The sequence below is a fragment of the Varroa jacobsoni genome, unplaced genomic scaffold, assembly GCF_002532875.2.
Source record: "Varroa jacobsoni isolate VJ856 unplaced genomic scaffold, vjacob_1.0 scaffold_309, whole genome shotgun sequence".
Lineage (NCBI taxonomy): Eukaryota > Metazoa > Arthropoda > Arachnida > Mesostigmata > Varroidae > Varroa > Varroa jacobsoni.
This window is the reverse complement of record NW_019213211.1, coordinates 211029-227558: the sequence shown is the minus strand read 5'-3', so window position 1 is coordinate 227558 and position 16530 is coordinate 211029. Positions and strand designations below refer to the sequence as shown.

At 45.9% G+C, this 16530-nt stretch overlaps 1 protein-coding gene across 1 annotated transcript in view; it reads left to right on the top strand.

The window, feature by feature from the left end:
• The window catches only part of LOC111259233 (uncharacterized), a 93854-nt gene that overhangs the window by 58594 nt on the left and 18730 nt on the right, over positions 1-16530 (top strand). The window contains exons 5-7 of the mRNA XM_086967808.1: positions 6880-7088; positions 15102-15193; positions 15385-15658. Coding sequence (XP_086823934.1) covers positions 6880-7088; positions 15102-15193; positions 15385-15658 — 575 coding nt within the window. The remainder of the gene's footprint in view (positions 1-6879; positions 7089-15101; positions 15194-15384; positions 15659-16530) is intronic.

Here is a 16530-nt window from a genome sequence, read left to right as displayed (position 1 = left end):
TCCGTTTTCGTTTGCCGCGGTCCCAGGACGAACCGGAGTGAACATAAATTCCTAAATGGCAAAAATGAAAAAAAAACTAGCTTTTTTTTGAGGGGAAAAGGATCGCTGATGTTGATTAGAATCTACAAAGTTGTTTCTCGGGTTAAGGCCTGTTGAAGCGAATCGAAAAGGTATCTGCAATTTGGTAAATTCTCTGTTGTGCACTGAGTGTCGAAAATGACCACTTCAACCGAGCTCATCCTGGGTTTAGTGTTCAACGATTGTATAACGACTATTGTGGTATATTTGTCTTCGAGTCTTTTAAGTAGTTTCGAGCATGGCTGCTGCTCAAGCCGCTAAACGCGACAAGATATGACCTCGGAGCTTCCTGCCTGACGGAACCGGCAAGTGTGATAGAAACCGTGAAACTTTTATTGAATGATTTCGACATCATGGCTGACCTAATTCTGAGAAAGCGTCGCCTTGTCATCGTGTTGAAGTACTACCCGAAAAAAGAATGACGCTCAATCGCTCTATCAGGCAATTGGTACTTGGTTATCCAATTGTCATAACGAAATGGGTTAGCCGATATGATATTCAAAGTAACCAATTATTTGTGATTGTTAACTAACCGGATAATTAGTAGGCAAGCTCAGATCCACAAGACGGCATAAACAATTAGTACTGCATTGCAGATCTACAGCACGATCCAGTTTAGGAAATTCAACATGATTGATTCACAACAATCACTACTCGCAAGCAAATTATATATATATATTATATATATATATATATATATATAAGCAATGTTCATTCATTAGAACGATATGACTACCTCATATTATTTCTGGGTATAACCGTTAGGGGAAGTTGTTCGCCCTGCGACCATAGGATACCTCAAAACCAGCGAATATCTACACGAAAGCTTTAAATGGTACAAACTGGTGGTTTTTCTATTTTGTTGTGACTGTGCGTGTATGACAGGACAACATGTGTTCAGAATTGTCTAACGCTGTGATCTGGGTTGATTCAGGCGCGATCTGTGCCTGCTTGCTGATGCTTTTCGCAGGATCATCGATAGGCTGGCTTTCGTCCTACTATCTCTGGTGCCTTTGCGTTCTCTGTTACTGTCCTTGTCTTCACGGTTGTCTGTGTGACGAGTTCCCGATCGCGAATGCATGAGCCACTTTGCCTGCGTACTTATTTGCCTATTTACCTATCTATACGCATGTGTATGCGTGAGTGTCAGGAAGAGTCTGCTAAGGCAGAAAGAAGACTGCTTTGTTGCAACCGAATTCATTGCTTCTGTCGTGCCGAGTCATGTTTGCTTGAGCCACTGACTGCTGTTGTTACAGACAAACAGCATTGGCAGTCAGTTGAAACTCTTGTTGACCAGTGTCTAGTCGCCTAGTCGTTGTATTTCTGTTATTGTGTGGTAGCCTTTAATGTACCCGATATTTTTTTTTACTCATCTCGATATGTTTTTATGAAGTTTGCGCAAACAAACAAAAAACCACGACGTGTACAAATACCGATTGGAAAAGTTCGTGTAGGTTTGTCAGTGTGCATGGCCTCAGAGATTTGTTACAAGAAATATAAGACTTCGGAGCCCCTCCTAACTAGGTCAGGTGCTACAGCGGCTGCTTCCACAGAAATCTACCATTTCCTCGACGGCCAGCCGTCGCCTCTATCACATATAGCTTGTTTCGTCTTTCCTTTTAGAAATCCCAGACAATCTTTAACTAGGTTAGAGTAAGAAATTGAACTCGAGAAACGTCGTTGATGCCAACATAACAGAAACTACCCCAATCCCCCCCTTCCTTTGGTACAGGACACCAACTCACTATTTGCGGAAGCTGTTACGGCATCGAGCGATGTGAAGCTCAATGAAAGATTCTCGCGCGGCTTCATGATATGGTCGTGTTAGACCACAACAATCTGTCCGGTCTGTTTTTTCTATTTCCATGTTTTATTTGCCCACTCCCGTTTTGTGTTTCTGTGGTGCATCTCAAGAGCAGCGGGTACTGCGATCCGCAGTTGAAATCGACTTCATGCCCACCTACGAGAAAGCTCCTGTTCTGCCTTGAGCGTATGTTAACGTAAATATGTTGATTCACTCTTCACTCGTAGTTCCTATTTTCTTCATGAGCGTACAGTCCTTCTCCATCTCGGTCTATATTAGCGGCGACATTTCTCGGAACACCTATAAATATACATACTAGCATGAAGATACGGGGAAGACCTCTTTAACAGCACCAACGTGCCTTGCTTCTCGACGACTCACACCTTTTCTTTCCTGTCCCTACATTAACTTAATGCTCGTACATGAATAAAATAATGGCTACGATATGCGCTACAATGACCCAGGGGTCAGCCGCCCCCCGCCGCTGCTATAGTCGTTGCCTGGCTAATGGCGGTAGAGGCGTCGTCATAGCTGAAATGAGTTGCGGAGGCGGTTGTGGAATGCCCAAGACTTGAGGCAAACGACCACCAAGAAGCGAAAAAGGCAAGGCGAGTTTAAGAATCCGCTTAGTAAGAATTGCGCAAGCAGGAGAAGAAACAGGCCAAGGAAGATAACAAGTATCTACAAGCATGGGCCACTAGATTTAGGTACCCCGGCCAGGATGGGCTCCGCTTGGCTTGCTTGTTGGCAGGCTCCCTTTCATTCTCTGCACTAGACCTGCAGAAAGGAGTGAAAATGACGGCGTTCAATTCGCTTTCGTCGAAGAGCAACGTCCGGTCATAGGCGTCTGGGTCGGTTAGTAGCCCAGGATGTTTTCCGTATGCTGCAAACACTACAACTGTGTTGTAGAGTTGGATGCTTCTGCACGGATAACGAGAGGAAACTTAACACAGTAGCGCTTCAAAAGAAGCCCCTTTGTCGTCTGCTAGCAGAGAGTGTGAAAGAGAGAGAGAACTTACCAGGAGGTTAATCCAATTGTGCTGAGTGCATTCAGCCACGCACTCACAGACACACTGGTAGACACACATACGTGCCCGTACCATTCACCTTCATACTCACAGCCACAGCTCAAGCACATACATTCTAATACTCGGTGGCCCAGATGCACACCGATGGCTTGTGGCTGGCATTGGCTGAGGGCAGCCGCGGCAGGGCCAAGCGGCCAATGCCAGATAACATCTTATCACCCTAGATCGATTTTGTTCTCTGCGGTCTCTCTCCCTGCGAACCCCCCAGATCTTTCCCAAGCGGCAACCCTCTTCTACGGCCTCCCCCACACAGAACAAAGTGCTCTGACAAACCCTAGACCATATTTAGGACGAATACTAACGCTCCCTCCGTCGTTTGAGATCGTCCTCGGCGCGATACAGTCTTCAGAATGCGGCTATCTACCTGCTTTGGCTGATCGCAATCTTGTCTACTTTGGGTGGCCTATATTCGCTGATCCTTCGATATTCGCTAAGTCTACACATATACAGATGTCGATAGAAACATAGCCAGCCCCTCATCTACCGAAACTAGCGGACGACTATCACCTTGATAGAATTGCAATCTCACGATGGACGGCAGGATAGGTCTGATCATTTGGCCGGTTACCCGCCCATTCGTTTGCTCGCTAGAAATGACTATAAGACCCCGCAGAAAGCACTTATTGCGTTTGTCAGTTATTTACGAGGGTGAAGCTATATCTGGAACGCTATTTTTTTTCTCAAGTAATCATACAATAACATATGATGATTTTCGAAGCAGTACGTTTTCAAGTTTTTTTTTTTCGTGCGGGACGTTAACATTGAGAATGAGGTCATGACCCCCTCCAGCTGCGTATTTCGAAAGGCATTAGACATATCAAAAAGTGCCAGTTATTTTTTCGAATGTTTTTTTTTTTTTTTATATATTTGTTCACTAGTTCAGTTTGTTCAATCTAGTTTAACCTTTTCTGCGCATTTTGAAAATTTACCTTGGTCCTCTGGTGTCAGTGGTTACAAAGGGACTATAATTAGACAAGCTCAGATGCAAACGTAAGTGTTTACAACAAGCATCATTAGTGGTATAAACGGTGTACGTATTTGCACCTTAAGCTAGTTACTAAATAGTATATATAGTTTACGACATGAAGACGTTCCACCAGGACAATTGAGCCCTTCCATCTACTTGCCGTTTAAAAGTAGCAACTTCTTCTCTCCCATTTAGTGAATGGAGCCATTTCGTTCAAACGAAGTCTTGCTAGGCGGGCTTTAAGAAGGGACCTGCTGACTGCTGAAAAGTGCTTGTAGTCGTCGGCTTGTCTTTTACCCCAAGACATCTTTACAACCTCGTGAAAGTCTCTTAAGCGTCGATTGTGTGAGGGAAGCGCTAACGGCAGCCGCGCTTCTGGTAGTATTGCGACTACTGATACTCGTAGGCAGATATACAGGAACAGCCTCGGGAGTAGGCTACGGTCAGCCAGTCGATTGTAGCTGACTGTATTCAGTCAACGCAGCAACCCCCGTTCCGGCCAACACAGGAGCTGCAAAAATGAGCATGCCATAAAGCTGTCGTTGATACACGGTTTTTGCTACCTTCCTTTATTCCTTGCCTACTCTTCTGCATCATAGAAAGAGCAGCGAAGAACGCAAAAACGCCCAATTGGAGCAATCGTGCGAGGTTCGATAACAACCGTAGCAAAGTATCGCGCACACTTACTACGCTCTTGCTTGGAAGAAAGGGATAGTGGAAGGAGCGAGCCCTTCAGTACCAGAAGATCTTAACGATGATTACTATAGTAGTAGTTGACAGCAGACAACGTGAGAATAGATTAAGCTTTTCAACCCTCAGTACAACTTGTCGGATTCGGTGCCTCCCTTGTTTCGATCAGCGCTTCAGCGTAGCCTGGCATGCATGGCAAACGTCGCCCTAGCCCGTGCCGGTTCCTTTCAACATAAGAGAGTACTCATAGAGGGAACAAGTGTTTTTGTCATAACTACATGTTTCTATATAGGATGACTCACTTTCGGCGGAAGCGTCTGTGTACATTCTACAAAGATATCAAATGCCTATAATTTTGCTGGGATTTGCACCTCCGTACAAGCTGTTGCTGTCTTGTATCGCCAGTATCTTCACCTTTGAAGAATACACAGAAAACGTATCAATGCGTCTCGTAGTTGGCCGGGTCCTCGTTATCGTTGAAGGGTATCTCCTTTTCCATATCCACCTTCATGCATTTCGTGTATATACGATGCGTGCACTCGACGACGCCCTGTTATCTAGGATTTTCGACGAAGGCATATGGACAGGATTAGGGCAGGTGTTCAAGCCATGCGAGCATCGGCATATAAATACACACTCGCGTACTTAGCTTCCGCTGGTGTTGTTCGTTGCGCCTAACAAAAAGTTCCCTCAAATTGAATTTCAGAGGAGAGTGCAGGTATCTTGTTTAGAGGCGATAAGTTTCAAGAGGTAGGGACGGGCGGAAGGTGGGTTCAATAGTGAGTTTAGCGTTACTTGCTTGTTAACAATTCACAAAGAATAAGATAATACACGACTTGCCTAGATGTCTAAGCAGCTAAAGCAATCGAGGCAATATCAGCAGCCACTAGGGAGTAAGTTAATCGCTGTTTGCTTTGTACATGCGCCAAACCGTTTGCGATGTTGCGTGTATGTAGTTGTCTTCGGCCTTGCCCTGCCGCACGTAGTGGCCAGTAGACAGGCTATTTGTCGATGACCAGTTGAGGATCAATGGTTTCTTATCGACACGCGCACGCCGTGAAGAAAAACGGCATACGCACTGCTACCGCCGCCGTTGAATGTAGTGCTTGGTCGCCGGTCAGGTTCTGATCATCGGCTCTTCAGTTTGCTCGAATAGCACCTATTCATGATAGAATGTACACAATGAATGGAGAATAACGGGAAATGTTTGCCGGCTTCTCGGTGGTCTTTTGAGGACGCGCCTTAAAGCAAATAATGAAGAACGCCCTCCTAGTAAAGAGCGGGTGCGATCAAATCTGCCGTTCCTTTCTTTTTTCTTTCGGTGCCCGCCATGACAAAAAGGCCTTCGTGCGCCTGTCCTTCAAATAGCTGAGTAGTAAACCAATACCGGTAACGGCTATTTGAGCACTTGACCACGATTCTGTATCCTTTGTTAGGAATGTGGACAAGGCAATAGTGAACGATCGTCATGAATTGTAAAGTCAAGCTTGTGGCACACCCAAACTCGTCGCAGAAGGTGCAGACGATACCTTAAGAAAATCACGCGGGAAAAACCAGGGCTCGAGAAAAATGAGATTGCTAGCAGAATGAGTTCGACCAGTCTATGAGCTGAAGCTTCGACGCTCCAAGCAACTTTTGCAGCTGACCGGCCCCTCTGAGAAGCGGTGCCTTGTCGGAAAGGTTGAGCACGAGTGGAAGAGGTCGCTAGACTCATCTCATGGCAACACAGTGATCCGCCCTGCTGCTATGCTTATCGACATTGCGACCTTTCCGATTCTCTCACCCCATGTTATCATTCACAACCCTGCCACATCGTGCGACTGATAATTAAATCTGTGTATATATTATGTGTGTTGGGCTGCACGCTTCTTCTTAGGGGGATACTCCAGATCGCCACCGAGTGTGTTGTTTTGGGGGGTAAACGTTAAGGGTGTAGAGGGGTTAGAAGGGTACTTATTTCGTACATATATAGCAACTAAGCAAAATGAAAAAACATAGATCGGCTCACATTATTTGTCACCATATTTCCGAAAGTAGGACGAAAATAGTGAAGCTAGGGATAAGCTGTAAGATATAGACGGAAAACATATTTTTATGTTGATCTAATTGGAAGCAATTCGTGACTGTTCACAGAACGTAAATAGCTCAAATTTAACTCAAATTCTCTCCTGGTAGCTGCGGCGATTGAAATTTCCTTTTTTGTTAGATCATATTTGCTCAACTTTCAATTCTTCTCGTCCTTTCCTCTTTAGAATTGTGCGCAACAAGGCGGCGGAGAAGGCCAAAGCGGCGCATTCGCACTCGCACGTGTCTTCTCCGGCGCCCTTGTCGCCGCCTCAGCAGACGCCATCACTTGACGCGTCGCGGCCCTCGTACTCTATCAACGGTATCCTCGGCATCGACGGCAAACGTAAACGTCAGCAACAGAATATTTCCGGCCCCGACCAAACCGACGTTAACTGTAAGTAGTTTGTAATAGAACATCTAATGCTCGGAGAAGTAACCTTGCCGCTTATCTTGATTAGCCTACCACTTTTCTGTAATACTACTATTTTTGTAAAAAAAAAAATCTGAATCTTCCTGACTAGACAGTTAGTTTATCGTCGCCATCATCGCTTTTGGCTATTCGCAATGAATATGTGTGCACATCATGGCGTAGCTCGGAGTGACGGTGTAGTCCTTCTTTAACCGGTGCCAGTATTGACCCACCGATTCCTGTCTCGAGCGTATCGCCAAACAAGGACTGATTAACCAGCAACGTAAAGGCAGTACAGCAGACCTTGCTGCCTTCACACGCGGTGCGCCACCCGCTAGCATCTGTCATGACATCAGGGTACTACTAGCGTTGGCCTTATTGCCCACTCCCTGCCTGTGGCATCAACTATCTTTTATGAACTCATTGCTGACCTCTCCTGATTCATAAATAAGCGCTATAGGGTCAGCTACGTCTCTCTCAATCGCTCTCGGGCCCCGTTTCTTCCCACAGCCATTGAGCCCCCCGTACGCTCGGCCTGTTTCACTGACTCAAGCTCAGTCGAAGTCTGGTCACCACACGGTCAGACGACGGCGGAGGCGGTGGTCACGAAAGCAGCATCAACCGCGGCCCGACAGATTAATGTTGTTCTTATGGTAAATTTTGATATTCGAGCAACGTCTGCCAGTGGCCACGGCCGAAGTGGCGGTTGATGCACATGCAGACACACACATGCGCTTAGCTCTCGTTCGGCATAGGACATATCGGTTTGCTGAAGCTTTTTGGCCGGTAGTGTCAAGCCAAGTGAAAAAAGAAGCCCCCGTCTTCTCTGCTTCTATCAGGCCATCATCAGCCAAGGCAAGCCATTGCCTGTTCTGTTCGGAGCCGCTTCTGCAAGCAAGCCAATAAGCCAGCTCAGAATGACTACTCCTTTCAAATTATGCTGTGTATATATATATATACATGGTTACGTACGATGGCCTATTTGGTAGAGTCAGCGGTACGGAACCGCCGGGGGCTTTTGGATTTGCTTTTGCAAATTAATATTGCGAAGGAAACAAGCCACACTAGCCTGAGAGCTCTGGGAAGCTAGGAGCTAGAGTCAGCCGATAGACACCTCAGATAGTTCCCGTAACCCTGCTATAGCTAGAGCGTAGTTGTCTTTTCGGCTCACATTTTATATATCGCAACATATCACAATCGTCACGTTAGTTGTTGATCTTCAGTTCTCCGAGTAGTTGATTCAGCGAAATAAAATATACCTCGTTTTTTAGTTGGCTAGCTTGAAGTTCTCGATGCGACTTCCACCATATAAGCCCCGATTTGGCTGCTGACTATGTGTGATGGATGGGGATCTTTGCATCATGAATATGTGATTTATACTTTGGTAGTTTGTATGCGTCACAGCAAGGGACCCGAAATGCTCCTCGACTTTGCCGGTCCGAACCGACAGATAGGGACATTGAGGCTGAAAGAACTTGCATTTTGCCCCAAAGGAACGGCGATGAACCGCTCCTTCTGACCAATCGGAGGCCGAATGAAACTGAGCTGGTGAGGAGTAGACATTATTATGCCACACCCTAATGCCTTCTTTTTTCTATGAAATTTTAAATTAATACAACTTAGTATAGGATATATATATATATATATATGTTTTAATGAAAACATAACCTTGAGTATCTAAAAATCCATCCATTCACTGCATGTGCATTGTACCTGTCGCAACCAATTTATTCACGCATCCAGATTGGGTCACGTTTTAGTTGAGCGGGCCTATATAATAAACTGATATAGGACCTAGCGTTGTACAACTCTTCTCGAAGATGCAGTTGAATGCCGTGCAAGAAGTACGAAATAGTTAAATACAACTGTTGGTGAATTTAGGTAACGAATAATTGAATAGACTGTTGTAAAGCGTACCTGGCAAGATAACGTACGTTCCGATTTTTCACTGGATGCAAATACGCGACGCTTTTTAGCCACCATTGTGCGCACTTATTGATTTATAATATGCGGATAAGGAAATGTAATAGAGCCGCAACAACACCCAAGCAGGGCAGAGTGTTGACGTTTATGGCCGCCGGCGCCTCAGGGAGTTAAATATATTTTTGTAATTATTTATTTATTTTTTTTTTTGTTCTGTTCTTTCTTGTCCCACTGTTACAAATGTTGCATTTTCGATTATTTTCCATACAGCCAAACAAAATGTGGTTACCTCGACAACGTAGGCCCCGAACTGAGACCAAACTAATAGGCTCGTAGTTAAAATGGTGCGGCGAATCAACCGGATCTCGTCCGCAGGCAAAAATAGGCCGAGATTGACAACTCACGACAACGTCCGCCTGACGTCGGCGACTCTCTTTTCTCGAAAGAAATACTAATTCGAAATTAGTTTCGTCACCAGCTCAGGGCGTAGCAGCAGTCAGCTGGAGATTAATTGCTCACGCGCCATTTGCAAGTTCGTCTGTATACTATGCATATGTACATACGGCTGTAATACGACTGAAACGCACGAAGACCATTATCGTCTTGGCGATTTTACCTACTTGAACCGCCTTGGCGCTACTATGAACGCTGCGATCATCATTGTTGTGATACCCGCCCCGCTATTACGATAATAGAATTATTATCATAAAAATTTTTAAGACTATTTATTTTTTCATCAGTTTATTTATCACTACAGCCATGTACGTAAGTGACGTTGCAGGAACTAACGCGCGCGAGAAAGGCCAAGCAGGGGAATTCCGTTTACCGGCAGACGGGACGATGCCTTCTAGATTGCTCACGATTGTCATTACTACTACGCGTGCATTCAGCTTCTTTATGAAGTAATATTGCGGTCGCACGCTGGCCGACAAATAATCTAACTGGAACGCAGACTCATTCAATTTTCGTTGTGTTTCGTGACGAAATCCAATCACCTCTACATTAGGGAAGTTAGTTAGCTTTAAGAAGAAGCCTGGACGACCAGGTTATCAATATGGAAAAGAATACCTACTGTTTTCGTTTATTTCAATTGATATGCTGCCCGATACGGCTTCTGAGGCCGTGCTATCGTTCGGAAACCCTGTGTGTGCTTCAGCTAGTGAAAAATGTTACAATTACTACCCCACTCTGGTGCGAAAAGCGATCGGGTGCCGATAGAAAATACTATTAAGTTTACCCTAGCGAATAGCTAAGACTGTAATGAAGGAGACTTTGGAAGAAGTCAGACAAAAACACGACCTAGCTTAGTAGAACAATGAGGCCTTTGTGGGGGGCCATTTCTATTACTGCGTAGGCCTTTCGATACGTTTCCTTTGGTCTTCTTACACATGTGAGCCTCCGTACATGTGTAAGAACATAGAAACCACATCGTACCTCCAAATTCACATATAACGGAAAAACTCGTCGGAGATACAAAGCACGCTCTGATGGGGAAAAATAGACTGTTTGAAGCATCCTTACGCTCCTTTATCAATTCCAATAGAATTCTCTGCGTATCTATCCAAACAAACCAAAATGTGGTGATAGAATTGACAAAACGAGTCTAATTAGTAATAATTTTGTGTTTAATTAAACTCATGGCTCGATATCGACTGTCTGTACTGTAATTTTTGTACGCAGTATGCAATAGAACTATATGTTAACTAAATGGGACAATTAGAAGTGAAAGCCTAAAACATGGCGTTTGTGTCCGAGACGTCTCAAGAGTTAAGAATTCGCCCCCGACATTAAGCATAATAAGCAGTAATAATGATAGCCAAATACAGTGGCTTGTTTTGGCTGTTGTTTGCTTAGACTAAGGAGAAAGTTTCGGGGTGGATCAACAGAGGCCACACTATAACAGAAGCATCGAGATCGATTTGTTTGCCTTAGGGATTAAGGTGCGCCATTCGCCGCTGGATGAAGCGGTCCACCAATCTTTATGGCTATCGAAAGTGGAGGCCGCGACCGCAGTCAAAACACCAATGCTACATGACTTACGCCCTTAAGAAACGGCATTATGAATACCGTGCATTGAGAGAGGAAATCGAAATCGAACTCGCAACGTCTAGCCTACGCTCACATAAGCAGTAACACTGACATGTGTACAAGCTCACAGAAGCTGAAAACGTTTGACGGCAATATTTCATTTTATGGCCGCGCGCACCAATTCCTTGACGGTTTTTTTCCATTTTCTTTGCGTCTTCGCAGAGTGACAAGCCATAGTTACGTATTGGATCATGTAATAGCTCTTCTGATGATGTAAACGAAGCCTTTCCAGCGCCTCGTACAGTTTATGAATGCGATCGTTTGCCAAAGCTTACAGACGATCTTTAAGTGAGTTTGGATACTCAACAAGCTCATCTTTCTCGTTTCGTCCATAAAAAGGGCAAACATATGCCCTCCTTTAATAAGCTCGAACGCGAGAAGACATCATAGAAAGACATTGACAGAATACGAGAGTGCTTGCTGTAAGTGAAGCGGGAAGCGGCGGTCGAGGCTGGGAACTGGGAATAAGGGCGAAGGAAAAGGGAACAGGGTAAGAAACCCAACTTCGTTGAAGCTCCGACTAAAACGAATAGTGGGTGCAAGCATCGAACGACCAGCACTGACTGCACAGCGTTGAGATGTGCCCCTCTCACATGGCCCCCCAATTGGATGGCTTGCTGGCCGGCTGGCCGGCCGGCTGGCGCAGTCCGATAAGCCTGTCAGGGCGGTAGAAGCATACGCTCGCTCTCCGCCACGAGTCGACTTGTCGGACGCAGAGTGGGGGAGTGGGAAAAAGGTTGGCACCAGGGGAGGCAAACTAGACGTTCTAGCGGCACTACGGTATGAGATGTGGATAGGTAAATGCAAGGGGACGGGCATGGGTCTAGGAATTCTTGTCGGAGTTCAGGAGGCGAGGAGAGAACAAACCGGGAGTATTGCAGCACGTGCTGCACAGCCGGGCGCCTAGCGCAGAAGCAGTGGAAGCAGAAGCGCCAGCGGCGACCCGCAAGTTTTGTTTTTGCACTACCGCTGCGGCTGCCGCTGCCAGCATCACTACCAACGCTACACTCATGCGCATAACCTCCGTTCTTTGTCTGCATTCTCTATATGTTTCCCCCTGGCAATTCTTCGGCATGTAGAATGCTGCAGCCCTATGCAATGGAATCATATAGCATCTCACCGCCGCGAGTTGTGACGTGTGAGAAGCAATGTTTATAGTGACTTCGCTGTTTGTGCTCTTCGTACGTATCCTCATATTCACTGACTTCGGAGTGGGTGTTGGCTCAGCTCAGGCTAAGTGCAGGCTTTGTCTAGCAGTTCTTTGCCGAGACTGGCTCCGACAGGACGGCGGCCTGACCGGGCGACAGTGGCAGAAAGTAGGAATCTGCGGGAGTGCCTCTCCAGAGTCCACCGACAGCACACCGGACTGCTGGCCGTTGTTGCCAATTGATAGCGGAGGCAATCCCCAGAGGTCATAACAATGGAAGGATCGCAAGTGTTAAGGGTCATCTTGCCGGTCTCCTCCGCGACCCGCAAACAACTTCAGACAGCGACTTCTTCTCTGGGCCGTGAGACCGCGAACTGATTCTCGCCCTTCTGCCAGTAAATAGCGCAAAACAGAGAGAAAAAGACACAGGGTGCTCATGGCACGCGGTCACCTTTGCACCTATTATTTGGCTCCTATTATCATGGGTTTACTAACGTCACTCAGCCACTCATCCAATCGATTATTTCATTATAAGGGTTAGCTATTATAGAAAGAAGGTTGTTACTCGCCAGTGATATCTATTGTGCGCTCATCCTGCAGTGGGTGCAGTGATAGTACAACGCAGTTAAACGAATAATCAAAATACTGTTTGGGATTGATATTGCCGTGCCTGTTATCGCTATACTGTATATTCCTTTTACCGGCATAACCCTTACCAAAAACATGAGTTGACGGTTTAGATGGCAGGGTTTTATTAATAAAACTTGTTGTATGTAAGGGCTAGCAGTCCACAGAACGTATGCCCAGCTAAGCATTGGGAACATAGGATAAGGTAGAGCTCGCTACACGTCTAAGTGGGAATAAGAATTATAGCAACGTACATCGGGAGACAAGTCAGAGTCATGGAATGAGTTGTTATCTGCAGGTTTTTTCAACTGCAGTGCTAGCTTTTCTGCCAACAGCTTTGGTGATGCCATAGTCGGCGACGAGTGACGGCAACTGAGTGAAGAAAAACGAAAGGAAGGAGCTCTATACAAAGTAACCCTGGCGAAAGCGGAGATGAAAAAAGGCGCTAGTACATGCATTGAGTTTGCCTAGCTGCACACAGAGCGCCTGAGTTATGATGACCACGAGGACTACGACGGTATCAACGTTCGAGGTCGCTGACTGCCGCTATCTAGACCATTCTTTCTCTCTCACACGAGGTCGGGTGAAGAAGGGCGAGGGTGAAAAGGCACTTTTTGTCGTTCCTGTTAAGTTGACCGCACCCGCTGCCGAGGCATCATCAGCGATTTGGTTGTCGCTGTCAATCATCTCGTCACAATTCGGCCATTGTGATCGCGACATTTCCCCAAACATTGCATATGACTGCTTACTCTATTTGATTGTTCAACCGAGACAAAGAAACAGCGAACCAGTACATCGATCGCGGATTATAGCAAGATCTCGTCTGCGAGTTGATCGCCGCTCCGGCTAAGTTGCCAATGGAGTGCCTGCTACCGGTAGGATCGTCTCAGCATCGATTCGGCACGAGCTGTGCCGATCACCATTAGTGGCCGGCGTCTCAGCGGTTCGCTTTCGGCGTGTATAATAGAAATAAAGTTATCTCCTTCCTTCAACGCGAGCCGTCTATTGCATTTAGCTAGCCATACTTGCACCGGACAGCATGTGAATAGATCAAACTGCAGCACAAAAGGGCCCATATGGAGCCAGCTAATGCGTTTAATAGCGAAGCCTATGTTAGTTGAGTGCATTTCTGGTCAGTTGCGTTCATTACCCCGGCTCCGTCTTGTAGCGAACTGGTCCTGTCTAGTGTGATGATTCTTCCTGAAATCCTGCTGATCCACACGACACATCATAGCGTGTCGGGGTCGAATTCGATTGTATTAGGCCATGCCTGTTATAGGCACAGGATTGTCTTCTGTGGCTGGCTTTAGCTAGTGAGCGATTCCTATTGATTTAATCATCGCCTCAGCAGTCAATCAACATCGACGAAGAGATGCAGGGAGACGAATCAGGTTAGATAAACTAGTTATACTTGGTAGGTAACCATTGTAACGTGTTACATGCACTTTAGCGTTATCGCCACTATCAACACGATGATTACTTCCATCCTATACCTGTGCAAGAAACCCAAAAATGGGAGCGGCGAAATAGCGCAAGGCCGAGCTCGAGATGCTACAGCTCCTCCAGCCGCAATATCAACAATAACAGGTTATTTCGTTGGGCAAGAAGCGTACTAGGCGGGACGTGTAGGCCAAATGCGCGAGCACGAAGGAAAGAGAAATGATCTTCTTCGACGGGTAAGAAAGCAATGCATACGTTTTCCTGCCCGGCCCCCCTGAATTTCATCTCAGGAAGCATCATAAGGACGAGCCTCTGTGTAACCCCTCGTCCTATCTGGTGTCTGTGCTGTGTCTGTCGTGTTTGGGTTAAGGCGTAATTCAGGTGGAAGGAGCTGATTTGACCTGAACTTGTCTGTTTGCATATTGTGCGCGTTGCCGCTGCTTAGGTGCAATCCTGTCAAAAATCGCCCTTTTAGCAAGCAGCTGCAGTATCTCGAGCTGTCCAATGTAGAAAAACGAGGCCATATGAGATAGATGGACGACGGATGGTTGTACTTTTTCTTGCATATCGGTTCGGGAAGAGAAAGTGATGAACAACGTTAATGGGGCTGTTGACTGGTCAGTTTAGAACAACCGAACACAGACGCCAGCTATGATTAGATTCACGCTGAAAGTGATGATCGATCGTGTGAGAACGGTACGTCAACAGGACGTCTGGTGTGTGTTACTTATGTTGTATTTCTTGTTGTTGTTATTACGTGATTCTATTTACAGCGAACGGTGAGGTGCGGAGTGATCTCGAGGATGATGTTAAGCGGCCGAGGACGACACAGTACAACGACCAATATCCTAGCCTCAGTCCCAACGTGAGTAGACACACACAGAGGCTTTTCAGGCTGATTATCGATTTCTTATGAAAACTTTTTCGGATATTATCGGTGTGTCAAAAAGTACAAGGAGATTATCGTCGTCAGGTGATAAATTCTGGCTGACCTGCCCTGTTTTCTCTAGCGACGTGTTTGTTTTCAATTTTCCTTTTTTTTGGCTTCGGTAGCAGATGTGGCAAAAGTGGTCAACAAAAACAGAAGATATGAAACCTTCGGCAACGGCGATGGTCAATGATATTCCCTCGGGTGGGTCGGGATCCCCATATGCTCTGCAACAATTCACGGCCGATCAGGCGTTCAGCCCGTCAACGACCTCTGCAGCACCCGCGGAGCCTAAGCCCGATGTTGACGCTCAGACTCCTTTCGAGGCGCTTAGCGCTCCGGGTCAACAACAAGCCAGTCAACCGCAGACACAGGCTACAACTGTATACACGCCTCCCATAGGTAGGTACTCGAACAGAAGGATTACGAGAGACTGAGAATCTAGTGCATGCAAACAATACAATTGAATAACCGTCAGACAGGAGTGTTTGTCTATCGATATCGTGTTAATAATCGCACAGCATTTAACAAAACTTTCAGTTGTTAGAGCTGCTTCGTCCATAGAAGTGCACCGATATTTCTCAAACCTTCACTGTTGTCTTTTCAAAAATCGCGTAAGCAAAGATGAGTCACCCGTGAAACAATCGAGAGAACGATTGTACGCTATGTGTGCGTGTGCGATACCAAATCTCCGCTTTACGAAGTGGTCTTTTCTTAGTATGAAGTATTAGGCACGTGTTCAGTCCCGCCAATGTACGAGAATCTGTACGTGCCGTAAACGGGTTACATATTGAGAAGCATATACACTTCTATATATTTTATCACTAATGTTGTAATGATAGAATTCGTTCACGAGCTGCCGTTGTCTACCATGTCGATCATTATGACTGAACTGTGGATGATTGTGATATTATCTTACAAACGAAAATAACAAAAAGAAAAAGGAATGGGAGAACAACAACAACAAACGTAGGACTGCTTGATGAACGAGAAGATGACGACGAAGAAGCCCATTATCGCGGTACCTAGCCGTTTGACTGGAGATGGACGCGAACGGAACAAGCCACGCTCATCTCATTCTAAAGCAACGTTAACAGCAGACGGAAGCAAACCCATTCGTCTAACAGGGTTTCCTGGTGCTCTATGACAATATGCGGCCGTTCTTTCAACCAACATAATACGATCGCCTACATGAATTTTCCCAACGATCAAAAGTCACCCTTACTGTCTCTTCATGTTACTATTTGAGTAACGAGTATCTTTTCAACCAACGC